Source organism: Canis lupus, chromosome 9 (genome assembly GCF_011100685.1).
Source record: "Canis lupus familiaris isolate Mischka breed German Shepherd chromosome 9, alternate assembly UU_Cfam_GSD_1.0, whole genome shotgun sequence".
In the NCBI taxonomy this organism is placed as follows: Eukaryota; Metazoa; Chordata; class Mammalia; order Carnivora; family Canidae; genus Canis; species Canis lupus.
Window position 1 is genome coordinate 26,865,452 of NC_049230.1, and position 17,937 is coordinate 26,883,388.

Sequence of the window (17,937 nt, forward strand, 5' to 3'; positions counted from 1 at the left end):
GAGGGAAAGGAAGTAGCAGATTCCCTGCTGTGTGAGACCAATGCAGGGCTTGACCCTTGATCCCAGGACCCTGGGATTATAACCTGAGCCGAACCAACTGAGCCATCCAGGTGCCCTTCCAGTATTACTATTCTTACTCATCCTGTGGAAATACCAAAGCCCAAAGATGTGAAAATGTTCTATGCAATACATTTTATAATAACTCCCAAATTACAACCATCCCCAAATTTGTCATTAGGTGGTTGGTAAAATGAAATATCATAGTCATTGGATTGACCACAATCCAGTGGCTTTGCTACTTCCAAGTTATTTTACCTTGAGTATATTAATCCCTCTGGGCCTTAGTTTCCTTATTTATAATTGAGAAATAATAGTTTAGTAGAGTTTATATTAGTAATAGTACCTAGCACACGTTTTTCAAATACAACAAAGGTACTGCTAAAAGGAATGCAGGGTATCTACATGTGCTGACATGAAAATGGTTCCTAAAACTGAATGGAAGAATGTTGAATATATACTGCTATATCTGAGAATAAAAAATAAATGCCATAAAGGTGGAGTCCTAACTCAATAGGACGGGTATCCCTGTAAGAGCTCTTTCTCCCCACTTATGCACAGAGCAAAGACCATATGAGGACATAGACACAGCGAGAAGGCAGCTATCTGCAAGCCAAGGAGAGACCTCTGAAGAAACCAAACTTGCCAGCACCTTGGTCTTAGACTGCCAGCCTCCAGAACAGTGAGGAAATAAATTTCTATGGTATTTTGTCATGGCAGCCCTCCCAGAGTAATATAAGAAACTAAGTATCATCTTGGAAAGAAGCTTAAAGCTTTTGTACAAGGTGTTTATCAAGTAACTTGGATAGGCTGGACTTGCAGCTTATAGAAACAGGACCTCACTGATATCATGGCAATTTGCTTACCAGTGCTGGTTTGTGTGGCTTTGCTGCTATGTGCTACTTAGTAGTAAGACTGTGGGAGATATAAGACCCTAATATACTACAATTACCAGAGATTTCCTTATATACCTAAATGAATGTGCTTTGTTCACAATGGTTCATCTTCATCTATAAAAATTCCTTAAGAGTTCTATTAGTCACTTTGCTCCCCTTAAGCATTCTGGATTATCCCTATCTAATTCCTTAAGCCTCCACCCACAGCTTTCTAAACCATTAGTTTCTGCCTAATTTATTTCCATAACATCCTATTTTTACTCGCCTCAAAAATAGCACATGACGGGATGCCTGGGTGGCTCAGTGGCTAAGCGTCTCCCTTGGGCTCAGGTCATGATCCCAGAGGTCTGGGAAGTCCTGCATCAGGCTCCACTTGGGGAGTCTGCTTCTCCCTCTGCCTATGTCTCTGCCTCTCTGTCTCTCATTAATAAATAAATAAAATCTTAAAAAAAAAAACACTTGATAATCAACCCATTTTCTAACACCTCTTTCAAAATATATTAATCTCATAGAAATTATCTATGTCTTTTTTTTCTTAGCATACACCACACAAAAAAAGGTCATTTAGCATATGCAAACTATATGTGGTTACATGACTTGCCCCTTACCCTGTTTGTTATTTTTATTAATCAACTTTATTTTTTTTACAGCAATTTTAGGTTCACAGCAAAACTGAGCAGAAAGTACACCATGTTCATACACCCCTTCCCTGTCACAAACACACACCTACAACCTCCTCCATTTCTACATTCTGCAGAAGAGTGGTACATTTGTTACAATCAAAGAACCTAGCTGACATTATCACCCAAAGTCTACAGTGTGCATTAGGATTCACTCTTACTGTTGAATATTCTATAGACTTGGACAAATATATAATGACATGTATCCACCATTATAGTTTTCACATAGAATAGTTTTACTGCCTTAAAAATCCTGTGCTCCACCTATTCATCCTCCTCCCTTAACCTTGGCAACCACTGATCTTTTTACTGTCTCCAGTTTTGCCTTTTTCAGAATTCCCATAGAGCTGAAATCATACGATACAGAGTCTTTACACATTGGCTTCTTTCACTTTGTAATACGCATTTGGGGTTCCTCTGTGTCTTTTCATGGCTTGATAGCTCATTTCTTTTTAGCACCAGATAATATTACATTGTATAGATGTGTCACAGCTTATTCCTATTATTTTCCTAAGAGCAAGAAGAGTGAGACATAAGAGTTTTCTTTCCACATTCATTTTCATTATTCTACACCACTAGAGAAGATAATCCTTTTTTTTTAAATTTCTCTTTTTTAAAATTTATTTATTTATTCATTAGAGACACAGAGAGAGGCAGAGACAGAGGCAGAGGGAGAAGCAGGCTCCATACAGGGAGCCCGATGTGGGACTCGATCCCAGGACTGCGGGATCATACCCTGAGCCAAAGGCAGATGCTCAACCGCTGAGCCACCCAGTTGTCCCAGAGAAGATAAATCTTTTTTTTTTTTTTAAGATTTATTTATATATTCATTCAGAGAGAGCGAAAGAGAGGCAGAGAGAGACACAGGCAGAGGGAGAAGCAGGCTCCATGCAGGAAGCCCGATGTGGGACTCGATCCTGGGTCTCTAAGACTACACCCCAGGCTGCAGGCGGCGCTAAACCGCTGCGCCACGGGGGCTGCCCCAGAGAAGATAATTCTTAAAACTACCTTATGGAATGACAGAATTCAGTAACTTGAGAATGTGTCTCACGAATGTACAAAATAAAATTTAGAAAATTATATTTAAGAAGTGTTTTCTACCTTTACTATAGACCTATATGTTTATACTATTCAATCAAGTCCAGAAGTCTTGGGATCCCTGGGTGGCGCAGCGGTTTGGCGCCTGCCTTTGGCCCAGGGCGCGATCCTGGAGACCTGGGATCGAATCCCACGTCGGGCTCCTGGTGCGTGGAGCCTGCTTCTCCCTCTGCCTGTGTCTCTGCCTCTCTCTCTTTCTCTCTGTGTGACTATCATAAATAAATAAAAATTAAAAAAAAAAAAAAAGTCCAGAAGTCTTCCTAGAATAGTATGGTACATTTACTCATAAAATGCGGGTGGCAAAAAAAACTCTCCAAAATTTATAATGTAGTCAACTCCTCACTCCCATTGCTAATTTTCTAGGGGCAAGATAAGATTTGTAGCCAAAAAAAAAAAAAAAGATTTGTAGCCCATAAACACATGTATCTTGTTAGCAAAATCTAACCACTAAATCAGAAATTGATTTCCTTGTAAAAAGGAATTATCTTATGGTTAAAATGTCTACATAAATTCGATTTAAACCTATCAGTTCCTCTAACCTAAGTATTACCCATTTCCATCTTCCCCTCCACTCCAGTGTAAGAATTACAGCCTATTCAGCTCAGTCTATTTACTTGAGGTCCTTAAGTGATTATTTCTGTATCTTATTAAACAGAAAACTTGCTATTTTGTATTGTCCTATCCAGATGTATCATAGATAACTAATTATATAAATCAAAAGAAGTACACTAAAATATATTACCTATTACTAGTAGACAACTACAGCATTACAAAGATGGTTCAAACATTAAGTTACCCACTTCCCCACTTATGAACTGGGAATTAAACAAGCCAGGATGCCAATGAAAAATCCAAGACATATCTTCCCAAAGGAGTTGTTCATTACATTCAACTCTACAAAACTACATAGGCTTTCAGATTGCTAAGTTAAAGTTTGTTGTTGTTTTCTGGTTCTCAGACCAGCAATATATAGGCAATTAAAAGGCGAGGAGGGGAGGAGGGTACACAAAATGTAGAACGTCCATATAAGGGAAAATTATTCAGCCTTAAAAAGGAATGAAGTATGGCTGATACGTATACTGCAGTCTGGATGAAACTTAGGCTAAGTGAAAGAAGCAGTTACAAAAGATCACATATTGTATTATTCCATTTATATGAAATGTCCAGAATAGACAAATCCATAGCAATAGAAAATAGATTAGTGGTTGCCAGGGGCTAGGGAGAACAGGGAATGAGGAGTGACTGTTAATAGGGATGGATTTCTATTTGGACTGGTGAAAGTGATCTGGAATTAAGACAGTTGTGATGGGGGCACCTGTGTGCCTCCATCTGGTTAAGCCTCTGCCTTTAGCTCTGGTCACGATCCCAGGGTCCTGGGATCAAGCCCTGCATCAGGCTCTCTGCTCAGTGGGTAGCCTGCTTCTACCTCTCCTTCTGCCTACTCTGCCTACCTATGTGCTCTGTCAAATAAATAAAATTAAAAAAAAAAAAAAAAAAAAAGACAGTTGGGGGACACCTGGGTGGCTCAGCAGTTAGGCATCTGCCTTTGGCCCAGGGCATGATCCCGGGATCCAAGATCGAGTCCCACATCAGGCTCCTTGCAGGGAGCCTACTTCTCCCTCTGCCTGTGTCTCTGCCTCTGTGTCTCTCATGAATAAATAAATAAAATCTTAAAGAGAAAAAAAAAAAAAGACAGTTGTGATGGTTATACAACTTTGTGAATATACTAAAAATCACTGATTTGTATACTCCAAAATGGTGGATTTTATAGTGTATGAATTATATATACATACATATATATATATGTTTTTTTTTTTAAGTAGGCTCCATGCTTGAATTCATGACCCTAAGATTAAGAGTCACAGGCTCTACCAACTAAGCCAGCCAGAAGCAGTGTGAATTATATTTTTTTAAAAGGGAGATATCATTCAAGACCTATCCCTAACACAAGCATCAGAATATTACATCTTGGGGATCCCTGGGTGGCTCAGCGGTTTGGCGCCTGCCTTTGGCCCAGGGCGCAATCCTGGAGTCCTGGGATCGAGTCCCACGTCGGGCTCCCTGCATGGAGCCTGCTTCCCCTTCTCCTGTGTCTCTGCCTCTCTCTCTCTCTCTCTCTCTCTCTCTGTCTATCATAAATAAAAAAAAAATAAAAAATAAATAAATAAATAAATAAATAAATCTTTTTAAAAAAAAGAATATTACATCTTAATTTAATAGTAACCTAACTTTTAAAGGAAAAGACAAGATGTGAAACAATGAGAATAAGAGAAAATCTCAACACTTAGTAAATGTTTGTTGAATAAATGAATATGCAATAAAGAGTTTTAAAGTGATAATAGCCAGAGTAACCTTGGAAGTTATTTAGAAATTAGATTTTAAGAGCACAAATTATAAATGCTATATTTTCATTAAAATTTGCCATCTTTTCTTCACAAGTAGAAAGAATAGGCAGATGATTGCTGAGCTTTAGGTACATTCACTCCCTTGCCTCAACACTTGAGCAAAACCATGCAATATCTATTAAAGCTCTTAAGGTAAGGCAGACAACTGGCCAGATACTAATCAAAGTAATTTCCTCTTTTTCTTAGACACATTGCTAGATGGCATATCACAGTCTCTATAATTAGTTTCTGATTGAGTTATAGCCACTGAAGTAGAAGCAAAAGCTGTGTGCACCACTCCTAAGGCCTGGCCCAATAAAAACTATCCACGTAGAACTGTCCATTCCCTTTCTCTCCTCTCTACCTTAATGGCAGGTGAGTATGATGAATTTGGAGCGAGAAGTTGGAAAGAGCCTACATCTCCAAAGGAAATGCCCACCTTCTGGAAACATCTATTCTAATTTTCACATGAACAAGAAATAAAATATAACATTTGAATCATTATACATGTATTTTGTGGCATGGTTGCTACAGAAACTAGAGTTACTTTAACTCATACATTAGCTTATGAACAGTCACTAAATCCTCTTAAAAGGCATTCTAAATTATCAAAGGTATGTTACTCGATGGTGATTTTAAATAATTTATGAATTTGTTACTCTCGATGATTTTCCAAATGTTTTCCTGGCCATGATTTTCTCCAACATAAAACCTGCAGCAAGTACCTTGATAGAAATTATCTGATTGTATTTCCTGTTTTCTTTACCTCCAGTGTGATTTGAAATACCAGTATTATCTTTTTAGGTTGTAAGTTAACCACGAAGATCATGTAACACAAATTGAGAACCTCTCACTTTTCTGAAAATACAATACTTAGCACAACACAATCAATAGACTCCCGCTTTCTCAAGGCCTAAGTCACATAAGATAAAATAGTGTTTAACAGAGAAGTACTTTTAAATGCTGGGAAGAGCCATCTCTTCAAAGTCCTGGATGCCACCAAGTCACAGTAAAGGGAAAAGAAAAGGAAGTAGAAGGGAGAGGGAAAGGCAGGAAAGAAAGGCCCAACTGGGCAAGGATGGCAGACATTCCCGAAAGTTTCAGTTACCATAATGTTAACCTATGCCTATTATTGTTGCATTATAGGTAAAGTGTAGTAAAAGATCATTTCTTGTTTAATTAGTTCCTACGTGAACCCAAATGTAAAAATGATCTCAGGAAAAATCTTAAAACTTTATCATTTTATTCATCAAACTAGCCACAACCTGAGATTAACTAGAAATAAGCAAGATTCAGCTCATCCTTCCTATCCCAAAACAACAAATAAACCAATCTGCCATTCTTGAAAAACCTAATATTCTGAAGGAAAAAAAAAATCAAATCAGGGCATCTAAAAAGCAAAGCAGGGAAAGGGCAAGAAAAAAGAAGAATCAAAAGACTAATCTAAATTTTTCCCTTTTTAATCACTAATAGAGATCATTCAGCCTTATTTAAATGCTCTTTTTCTTTCTGTCCATCTTTCCAAAGAGCAAGACAACATGATTAAGGCAGGAAGAGCCACCTGCTCAGCCTGCTCAAAATCAGAGCTTACCTCCTTAGATTGATGGCCTGTGCCAAGTTTGGAACACCTTCCATCTCTGTTGTCCTCTGCCCCATCAGACTGCTGATAGGCCTATGGGGGGAAGAAAGAGAAACACACCTGCTAGAACGCCGTGTCCAACTCATTATTTGCCTTCTCAAAAGGAATCATCAGTTCTTACTATTCATGGAAGGCAGATAATCCAATGTTATTTGGCCTCAGAAGATTGGCATTGGTCTTTCACAAGCCTTTCCTTGAACAATTGAGCATCAAAAGTCTCAACAGGTAAGCAAGAATCAAATGCTGACTTAAGATCAAATAAATCTCAGACAACCACATCAAAACAGTAATAAAAGCCTCTCTTCTGCCAACTAAGTCCTGCACCATGTCTCTAAAGTTCAAAAGATTTTCAGACAGATTGATGCTATTAATCAATGACACAAGGTGAAATGCTAAAGCATTCTCATGAATTGATGATCATATCCTGAAAACAGAGTAGAATAACTTCAAAGAACCTCTGTGGTTAGAGAACTGATCTAGTCTCTGTCTTGACAATGTTACCCTAAGCCATCCACACCACAAAGTTGACTACTCTCCTACTAAAGTCTCTATGTAGGGAGAGTCCATGCTTTCCCCCAGCACACATTCCTATGTAACACCTTCATAGTCAAGAAATACTTCCTCATGATCAACCAAAATCAACAAGTAACATTTTCTCTAATTCAAATCTTCCAAAATTACAGAAAAACAACTTGGTATCTTCTTTCCCTGTCCTTTTATATGTTTGAAGTAATCAAATAATTCATTTTTATTCTGTTCTCTAAGCTCACTATAAATCCCTTCACCCTTAATAAAATTAATTTCCTATGAAACTTTAGGTTCCAGATATTAATTATAAACTACAACCTTAAGGTTTTCAATAGGCAACATTAGACTACAGAAATGAGAGAGTCCAAATACAGATAATGAGACATAAAGCAGATCTGAAGACTACACATGATGTTACCTAATGAAGTAGGCATAATAAAATGTTAGTGTTTGCATAAATTATCCTGTGCTTAATTTTTTGGCTTGCCCTCTAAAAATAAGCTCCAATAAAAACCCTTGTATAAAGTTTATTAAATATACAAATGTTTTTCATATGGTAAAGAATTCAATTCCAGTTAAAGGCACTAAAAAAGTAACTTTTTTTAAAGCAACTTTCTATATAATGAATTTCATTTAATATTTTTTTTTCTTTTAAAGTAAGCTTTATGCTCCATGTGAGGCTTAAACTCATGACCCTGAGATCAAGGGTTACACATTCTACCAGCTGAGCCAGCAAGGCACCCTTTATTTCATCATTTTTTAAGTCAGGAGATATATGAAACTCCGAAAGTTGTCTTATTAAAAATATGCTTTCAACAAAAATACAAATGATCAGTGTTTTACTTTAGTCACTCTAAAAATAATGTAGAAAAAATAAAAATAATGTAGAAGGGATGGTCTACCAACAAGAAAAAATTAAAATGAAAAAAAAGGCCTATTACAGTATTATTCCAATTTTCAGAATATTAATATTTATTGCCAATCACAAAACATGGCAAAGGGGCTGATAAAGCTTTTTATCAACCTGAAGGTATTTTTTTAACTGATTTGAAAGACAGTGACAAAAAATAAATAAATAAAATAAAAGAGAATATTTAGGCCTAGATATTAACTTAGGTACGAACCTATACTCAGTACCTTAAAAATGGTTTATTTTTCATCTATGTTATGAAAGTTCTCAAATGATCAATCACATCATTAACCGACAGACCTTGCTTATAAAACAATCCCCAAAATGGAAGTCTGTTCTAATCCCTTTCTTTATTCCTTTAAAATAAAAAAAAGTTAACGATTACACTTTCCATCTAATAACATGCTAATTCTTATGACCAAGAAATCAGAAGTGTTTTCCTTCCAATAATAATATATGTTTCAAGGTAAAGACTTCAAGGTATTTTATTAGACCAAGATCTTGATACCAAATCTAAAAAACAAATGAATGTTATATGGGGGAGGGAAAGAGCAAAAGGTCAGAATAAATCTCTACTACAGTGTTGTCAATTGTCAAAATCATTTTTTCATTTAATTTAAAAAAGAAATTTTCATTCAAAGGAAGGAAGGCCAGATTCAGAGAAGAACCCTCACATAGCTTAAAATTACTGCCATCATCTCCACAATTCAAGGGAAAAGTCACCTATTATAAATCAAAGAGCTTGAGGGAAACAGTTTTCCTGAGAGTCAAATGATAAATGGTTCTATATCAGCTCTGTGTGCTAATATGTTGCAAATAATGATTCAAATTCATAAGTTATGATAAATGAAATATGCTACTCAACCATACTTCTCCAACTCTTTTCACATTAAAAATGACCAAACACTAATATAAACCAAAAACCACTGAAATATTAATCTTACTTGCCCTACTTCCTTAAATATATTCTGAGAAAATTATCAAAAGATAGAGAAATCTATAGCTTTTTTTGTTTGTTTTGTTTTTTACGATTTTATATATTTATTCATGAGAGACCTAGAGAGAGAGGCAGAGACACAGGCAGAGGAAGAAGCAGGCTCCATGCAGGGAGCCTGATGTGGGACCCAATCCCAGGATTCCAGGATCCCGCCTTGGGCTGAAGGCAGGCGCTAAACCGCTGAACCACCCAGGTGTCCCGAAATCTATAGTTTTGAAAAAATATTCACTGCAATATAATTCACTATACTGGAAAAGATGTCCAACCAAACCAACAGAAGTTTTTTGTTTGCTTTTTTTTAATTTACCTGTATTTATTTTTACTCTCATTCTTTCATTCTACAAAGGATTTGAGATAGCTTATTAAAACATAACAATTCATTACATATGTATAGATTAAAAAGAAAATAATTTAAGTACGCTACCCAGGTAAGGTCCAAACTAGTCCTTACAGTTGTACTCCTAAGTTCATTTTGAGTTTCAAGTAGCCAAAGTAAAAAAAACAAAGTGGCCATTAAATAATTCTCATTAGAGCAAAGAGAAGATACCCCAGAGAAAACAAGAATTGGTAATAGATGGCATAGCTTCTGGATGGTGGGTATAGGCAGACATTTTTAAAAGAATAAAGATTATACAAGAAATATAGTGTTAAGGACAAGATTCAAAATTATTTATACACTCTAACTTCAGTGATATAAAAACATGGTATATATGGAAAAAAAGACTAGAAAGTCATACATAACCTTCCCCCCACACACACACTGATTTCTTTGACTGCAATAACCATATTATATTCTTCCATACTACAAACATATTCTTCTGTACCAAGCTAAATGATAGATATACAGCGGTATAATATTTTTAACTGTATTAAAATGTCTATATTTACTTGACTCAGTTAAGATAATAGTTGGCTTACAAGAAAGAAATACTCAATATACAAAAGAACTAATGAATATCAAGTATTTTGTGACAAAGAACTCATTACTGCCACAATATGAACAGCAAGACTGATTACAGACTCCTTCCATAGTTGTTAAGAACCAACAGGCCTTTCTCAACCCATAATTTCGTATTTCTACTCCATGTATGTTTCGGATTCGTCTTTAGGACTCACAAGATGTTAACTACAAAGAAGTGTTGTTGTTACTCCCAGATAAGAAATCATGTAATACCGTTTTTAAAAAGTCCTTTGTGTTAGAAAAACCAAAAGCATATCCTACATAGTTCAAGTTTTTAAAAGAGAGCAACTAGAAATCTCTAAAACCAAACATGACCACAAAGCTTTTATACACTCAACTATGCAAAATTTTTATAGACTCAATTTCTCAACATTGTGAAATAATACCACAACCTGAAAATTCCATACTATCAAAAGCTGTAAAGTATGTCCTTAATTCAGTTCCTATTTCTTGATGTTTTCTTGCTTCTCAAATAGTAAGTAACTACAACCAAAATTTCCCCTTTTAACATAGGAAGTCATCTTCAAAGCAGAACTTAAGACTTTTACTGTGGCTACTTTTTAAAGAGAATATGTGCCCTAAAACATATCAATTAGAACTGACAGTCTTTAAAGACTCTAACATACAAATATAAACATGGAAATTGGACAGATACTGTTATCCCACTGTGCTCAAAAAGTGGCACTAAACAAAAAACACTGCACCCATCTCTCTTCTATTACAAATATTATCAGTAATTTTTACGGCCTTAAATAAGTGTTATTTAAAAATAGATGTTAGGAACACTAAAAAACATTCAAACCATTTTAAAAGCTTAAGACAATGAAAATAAAAATAGATGTCATGCTACAGTAACTGTAACAAAAATCATGATGTATTCTTTCAAAAAAACTGATAGAATTAAGATTAAATAGTCAGATATTCTCTTGTCTATCATATAAAAAAGAATTCATATGCTCTGACATACATCTATTTACACTGGTTTTCATCTTTTAAAAAACATATTCCCTGTCCTTGTTTTCCAAAAGGATAGGGCTTTGGTGATACTTAAAGATCATCTCCTTCCTCCACCTTTTTTTAAAAATAAGGAGTTTTGACTCATATTAAGAGATTTGAGGGAGGGAAAATTAAGAAAGTAAAATGAAAAAATAGTCAAACATTTCTCTTCCACACACATTTTTTTTCAGATATTTAAATATGGCAAAATAAAGACTTAGAAGAAAATTTTAAGATACACTTTGATTTCATATTATAACCATTTAAGGCTTAAAGAAAAATAGAAGAGAGAAGAAAGTAGTTAGAAGAGAGAAAAAGATTCCAAGGTATCAAAGGAAAAGGGAGTAAGTTGCAAAGCATTAATAAAAGAAGATTCATTACAGCCTCACTCAGAGACGAAGAGATTTAGCATTACAAGTTTTGTGCATCTGAATGGTCAATTTTGATTAATCACGGTTTTAAGCTTTTTTTTTTTTAAGATTTTATTTATTTATTCATGAGAGACACACAGAGAGAGAGGCAGAGACACAGGCAGAGGGAGAAGCAGGCTCCATGCAAGGAGCCCGACGTGGGACTTGATCCTGGGACTCCAGGATCACGCCCTGGGCCGAAGGCAGGCGCTCAACCGCTGAGTCACCCAAGTGTCCCAAAGCTGTTTTTCTAGATGAGTGGTACCCATAGCGATGTAACTCTAGTAATATATTTTTTAGCATTTGCACTATGGAGTCCATCATCCAGCTATCTAAAACCTTAAATTTCTATAGTAGAATCACAGAAGTCACTCAACATATTCAATGTGAACAAGGGAAGCTAGAACACTCTAGGTATCTACAAGCCTAAAAGTACAAAGACATGATATATGGCTTTGTCTCATTGTAGTTGGCTTATTACCAAACATCAACTGGCTCCCTTGCATGACATCTGCTTAACAGCCATGTCAGTTTTCCCTGAATTCTGTAATACCTGAACTCCAGATTCCCAGTGATTCAAGGTTTAGCTCTATTAGGCCATTCCAAAGCACTAGAGGGAACAGTCAGTTATCACACACACACCCCAAGTCTGGTAATAAGCGAAGGTTATCTACCATGAATTCCCATCCTAAACAGCAGATGTCACTATGTAGCCAAAATGGTTGACAAAGGAAGAATTGCTGGTCCTCTTCTGCTTCCAAGGATTCTGAAGGTTTATAGTGCTGTGAGGGAAAACTGAAAAACTCTCTGCCTGCCCAAATCAAATAAGAAAATAGGCCATGAAGTTTCTCCCCGCCTTTTTTTTTTTTTCTAATTTTGACTTAATTTTGTCCAATTCATTAGCCAAAAAGAGAAATCATCCTTGGAGTATGAAACAGTTATTTTTAAATCAAAAGTACAATGAAATTATATTAAAAATGAAATAAATCTGAAAAATGATATTCCCTTCCCCAAACTCCCTCAGTTTTCCACTAGAAAATAATGAAAAAGAGAACTCAGTGATAATTTTTGTGTGTGTGTGAACCCTGCCCAACAGGGGGCTTGAACTCACAAACCTGAGATCAAGAGTCACATGCTCTACCAAGTGAGCTACCCAGGCTCCCCTAGAATTCAATAATTTTTTTATACATACTTCAGAGCTAGAGTTTTTGTCACATTTGTAAATTTGAAAACAATACAGAATGCAATGGAAATTTGTGTAGTGGATCAAAATCAGAAGAAATGATCCACATGCACACATCCCAGAATCCTGCATAATGGATATAGGATAATGTTAACTACAAAGGCTGAGAGATAAATTGAAGAAGAGAGTCTTAAAGGCATCTTTGATTTAGTTATTTCTACAGACATCAGTGCCACATGAAAATGTGAATAAAGAACCAAACCTAGCTTCCAGGTCTCACTCTTCAGTCTGGGATGATGACAATTCCAAGTACATATATATATTTGGAAGCCCAGTCAAATGTCAAGATGAGTCACTGCACTATTAGAGCCCACTCTTTAATATGTACTTATGAGGAGAAGTATTTTTACTTACTCTGGTCAGCATAGTTTTTTGCTTTGAGCTCAAGTTGTCTTGTTTGAGATTCTAAAGATTCCACTCGGGTCTGTAAATCCTTTTTTTCCTGTTCTTGAGAATCTTCAAATTCAATGAATTTCTAATAGAAAAGAAAAGTATTATTTCCATTAAAGAAATGAAAATTCTTTAACATTATCAACCCCTGTGTTTCCTGGTATCAGGAATCACAATCAGGCATTGAATACTCAGAAAGATCTAAGAATCAGGTACTTCTGTTGATTTTTTAGTTTCTTGATAAAAACTTCCAAATACAGAAAAAAAAAAAGACCAAATAGTTTATAAAGTGTTTCCACTTCATATAACAGGCATTCCAAAGAAAATACATGCATCCTACTCCAAAAATATGAATCCTTAGCATATCTGCATATTTATCTGAGTTGAAAACAGTGTTTTGCATAACATTGTACAGAACATGTGCAACAAATGAAGCACTGAAGAATTATAATGTGTCAATAAATATTTGTTCAACAATTATTTGGTTAAAAAAAAATTATTTGGCTAATAAACAGCCTTCTAGATTTTTTAACAGCTTTCTAGATTACCTGAACTATGGAGTTTAAATTCTTGAGAAAAAGAACACTTCTTAGAAATAACTCCAGCAATCAAATTCAATTTCATAAAATTGTTCTCATCAAGAAAATTATTTTTTAAAGGTTTTATTTATTCATGAGAGGCAGAGAGAGAGAGAGAGAGACAGAGGCAGAGACACAGGCAGAGGAGGAAGCAGGCTCCATGCAGGAAGCCCGATGTGGGACTCAATCCCAGGTCTCCAGGATCACACCCCAGGCCAAAGACAGGCGCTAAACCACTGAGCCACCCGTCGTCAAGAAAATTATAATTAGGGATGCCTGGGTGGCTCAGCGTTTGGTCGCCTGCCTTCAGCTCAGGTCTTGATCCTGAATGAATTCCACATCGGGCTCCCTGTGGAGAGCCTGTTTCTCCCTCTGCCTGTGTCTCTGCCTGTCTCTCTCAGTCTGTGTCTTTCATGAATAAATAAATAAATCTTAAAAAAAAAAGAAAATTATAATTAAATCTAATCATTAAATCTCAGCCCTCAACTGTTTTATCAGTGTCATCTGACATCTGGTCACTCAAAACATTTTTTTAATTTGGCTTCTAGGACTTTGTTCTTCTACTTTATTGGTTGCTTCTTGGTCTTCTTTGTTAGTTCTTCCTCTTTTTCCCCACAAACTCAGTCCTTGAACAACCTTTTCTCTTCATTGTTTACTCATTCCCTGGTGATCTCATTCAGTTTCATGGCTTTAAATACTAACTACATGCTGACAACCTCCAAATTCCTAGTCTAGTCTCTAGCCTAGACCTGAATTCCAGATTTGTACATCCAATTGCCTACTGGACAACCTTGTTGATTTGAATGTCTAATAAGCATCTTAACTTTCGCATGTTAAAGCTTGCTCCTCCTCGTCTTAGCTAGCTCATTTAATTACCGTGGTCAGCTGCTCTGGCTCACAACTTGAGTCAGCTTTGATTCTTCTCTAACACTTCATATCCAATCTATTAGCAAATCTACCTTCGGATGCAACCTCATCATCTACACCACCATCCTGGTCTGTGTCAACATTATCTATTGCCTAGATTAATGCAACAGCAACTAATTAATCTTACTTCCACCCTTGCCCCTATAATGCATTCTCAATACAGTAGTTAGAGTGACCCATTAAAAAGTCAGATGGAGGGACTCCTGGGCAGCTCAATGGTTGAGCATCTGCGTCAGCTCAGGTCCTGATCCCAGGCTTGGGGATGTAGTCCCCATCAGTCTCCCTGCGAGGAACCCCCTTCTCCCTCTGCCTAGGTCTCTGCTTCTCTCTCTCTCTGCGTCTCATGAATAAATAAATAAAATCCTTAAAAAATAATAATAAATAAAATAATAAAATAATAATAATAATAATAATAATAAAATAAATAAATAAATAAAAAGTCAGAAGGGTCACCTGGCTGGCTCAGTCAGTAAAGCATGCGACTCTTGATCTCAGGATCATGAGTTCAAGCCTGACGTTGGGTGTAGAGGTTACTTAAATAAATAAAAACTTAAAAAAAAAAAAAAGTAAGATCAGTTCAGTCCTCTGCTCAAACTCCTCTGATTGCTTACATCCTCCCAAAGTCCTTACCACAGCCTCCCAGGACCAACACAATATATCATAATCTTTCTTCTTTGACATCATTCTCTTCTACTCTTCCCCTCCTTCCCCACCTCCTTCATGTACTCTGATTCAAGCTTCCCTGCAGTTCCTTCAACACTCCAAACCTTTGCACTTGCTTCCTACAGCCTAGAATTCTCTTTCTGCAGATATCCAAATGGGTTGCCCCCTCGTCACCTTAACATCTTCGTTCTAATGTCATCTTTTTCTTTTTTAAGATTTTATTTATATCAGAGAGACAGAGGAGAGAGAGTGTATGCATGGAAGCATGAACAGAGAGAGGGAGAGAGGGAGAAACAGACTCCCCGCTGAGCAAGAGCCAGATGCAGTGCTCAATCCCAAGACCCTGGGATCATGACCTGAGCCGAAGGCAGACACTTAAAGGAGCCACCAAGGCACCCCTAAATGTAACCTTCTTAATCAGATTTCCTTGTGATGATATTTAAAACTGCAATACCCCCTCTCTACTTCTCTCCCTGCTTTACTTCTCTCCAACACTCTCATCTAACATACTATACTTCTTAGTAATTTATCTTATTATCTGCCTTGCCTCACTAGAACGTAGACTTCATGAAGGCAGGAATTTTTTTTTAAAGATGTATTTATTCATTTCAGAGAGAAAGAAAGAGGGTGAGCACGAGGGGGAGGGGCAAAAGGAGAGAGTCAATCTCAAGCACATTTCCTGCTGAGCACCAAACCCCACGCAGCCCCGGATCTGACGCCCATGAGATTATGACCTGAGCCAAAACCAAGAGTAGGTTGCCTAACTGACTGAGCTCCCCAGGCACCTCAGGGCAAAGATTTTTGTTTTCTTTGTTGTTGTAGTCCTAGTGCAAAGAATGATGATGGCTCAAATGTTTGGTAAACAAATGAATAAACAAATAATACTTTTGAAATAAAAAGCTGAAACCCATATAGAAAAATATGAAGTTCACACAAAAAAAATTCAGTATCACTAAATAAACCCTAATTTTAATATGAAATTTTTTTGTTCATTACTTCTTTTGCCTGTCCTGAAACTTTTCAGTCACTGCAGTGGATATAGTTTTTTGTCTGTACACATTGCCTTCCTTTCAACCTCTCCCATTTCATGTTAATTCTATTCAGTCCATACAATTCGACTGGTGAGGACTCCATCTCCCTAGGGATGGGCATATGACTTGAGCCACACAGGTCATTCTCCTCTGGGATATCTGCCAGTTACTAGATAGAAAGATACTACTTCTCGGGATCCCTGGGTGGCACAGTGGTTTGGCGCCTGCCTTTGGCCCAGGGCGCGATCCTGGAGACCTGGGATCGAGTCCCACATCGGGTTCCCGGTGCATGGAGCCTGCTTCTCCCTCTGCCTGTGTCTCTGCCTCTCTCTCTGTGTGACTATCATAAATAAATAAATTTAAAAAAAATTTTTAAAAAAGAAAGATACTACCTCTCTTCCTCTGGAATTGTATACTCTATAAGAATTTAGCAGGCTTTTAAGTTGCAGATGGACATCTTTTTCCAACACATGAAAAGAAAATGCCTAAGAAATAAAGCCAATATAAAGGAAAACAAAGAGCAAGGAGGAAGGAAATCCTAATTAAAGGTACTATTTGAGTAGTAGAACCAGTAGTTATTACAGCCAGCATCTTGTAGTCATTTTTCATTTTTCAGTTATCTAAACCAATACATTCCTATTTCATATAAGCTTGTTTGAGATGGTTTCTATTACAAGAAACTGAAAGCACCTTAATCTAGTCATCTACTTTTCCTTAAGAGCCATTTGATTTACTTATGTTATTAGATTAATGTTCTCATTATCTTTGCAAGATTGAAGCCTACAACCTCTGGAACATTGGTCCTTAATCATACAGGGGTCCACAGACCCATTTGGTAATTTGATATATCCATAAATCATGCTTCCCCAGAAAAAAACCCCACATCCAATCTGAATTCTGCCTATTTTCCTCGGGGACTCAGAGATCCCTTTTTTTTTTTTTTTAATATATATATATTTTTTAATATGAGATCCCTTAATTCTTTCCACAAACTCCAGATTTAGCACCCATGCCCTATATGTTTCTATGAAAATATTCCATATTTGTGAGACTTCTAGGAAGCATCAAACATCCATTATTTACTTTTCCAGAATATTAAAGATAACTATAAGTACAAGGAGTAAAGATTATAATAAATACAAGAAAAGAGGCAAACTCAAGGCGACTAGGCCGGCTCAGTTGGTAAAGCATGTAACACCTGATTTCAGGCCCTGGAGTTCAAGCCCCACCTTGGGTTGTGGAGCCTAGTAAAATTTTAAAACAGGTGTGGGGCCAGCCTAGGTGGCTCAGGTGTGTGAGCCTGCTTCTCTCCCTCTCCCCCTGCCCTTCTTCCTTGCTCGCGCATGCACCCTCTCTCTCAAATAAGTAAAATTAAAAAAAAATTTTTTAAAGAGGCAAACGACAAATCATTCATTCATTCATTCATTCATTCAAAAAATGTCAGGGGCATGTGGGTGGCTCAGTCAATTGTCTGCCTTCCACTCAGGTCATGATCCCAGGGTTCTGGGATCAAGCCCTGTAAAGGGCTCCTGCTCAGTGGGTGGGGAGC

At 36.8% G+C, this 17,937-nt stretch overlaps 1 protein-coding gene across 7 annotated transcripts in view; it reads right to left on the reverse strand.

Moving 5' to 3' along the window:
* The window catches only part of SPAG9 (sperm associated antigen 9), a 145,888-nt gene that overhangs the window by 95,465 nt on the left and 32,486 nt on the right, over positions 1-17,937 (reverse strand). For all 7 annotated transcript variants that reach the window (XM_038547721.1, XM_038547720.1, XM_038547718.1 and 4 more), the window contains exon 2: positions 13,154-13,274. In XM_038547721.1, the coding sequence (XP_038403649.1) occupies positions 13,154-13,274 (121 nt within the window). The remainder of the gene's footprint in view (positions 1-13,153; positions 13,275-17,937) is intronic.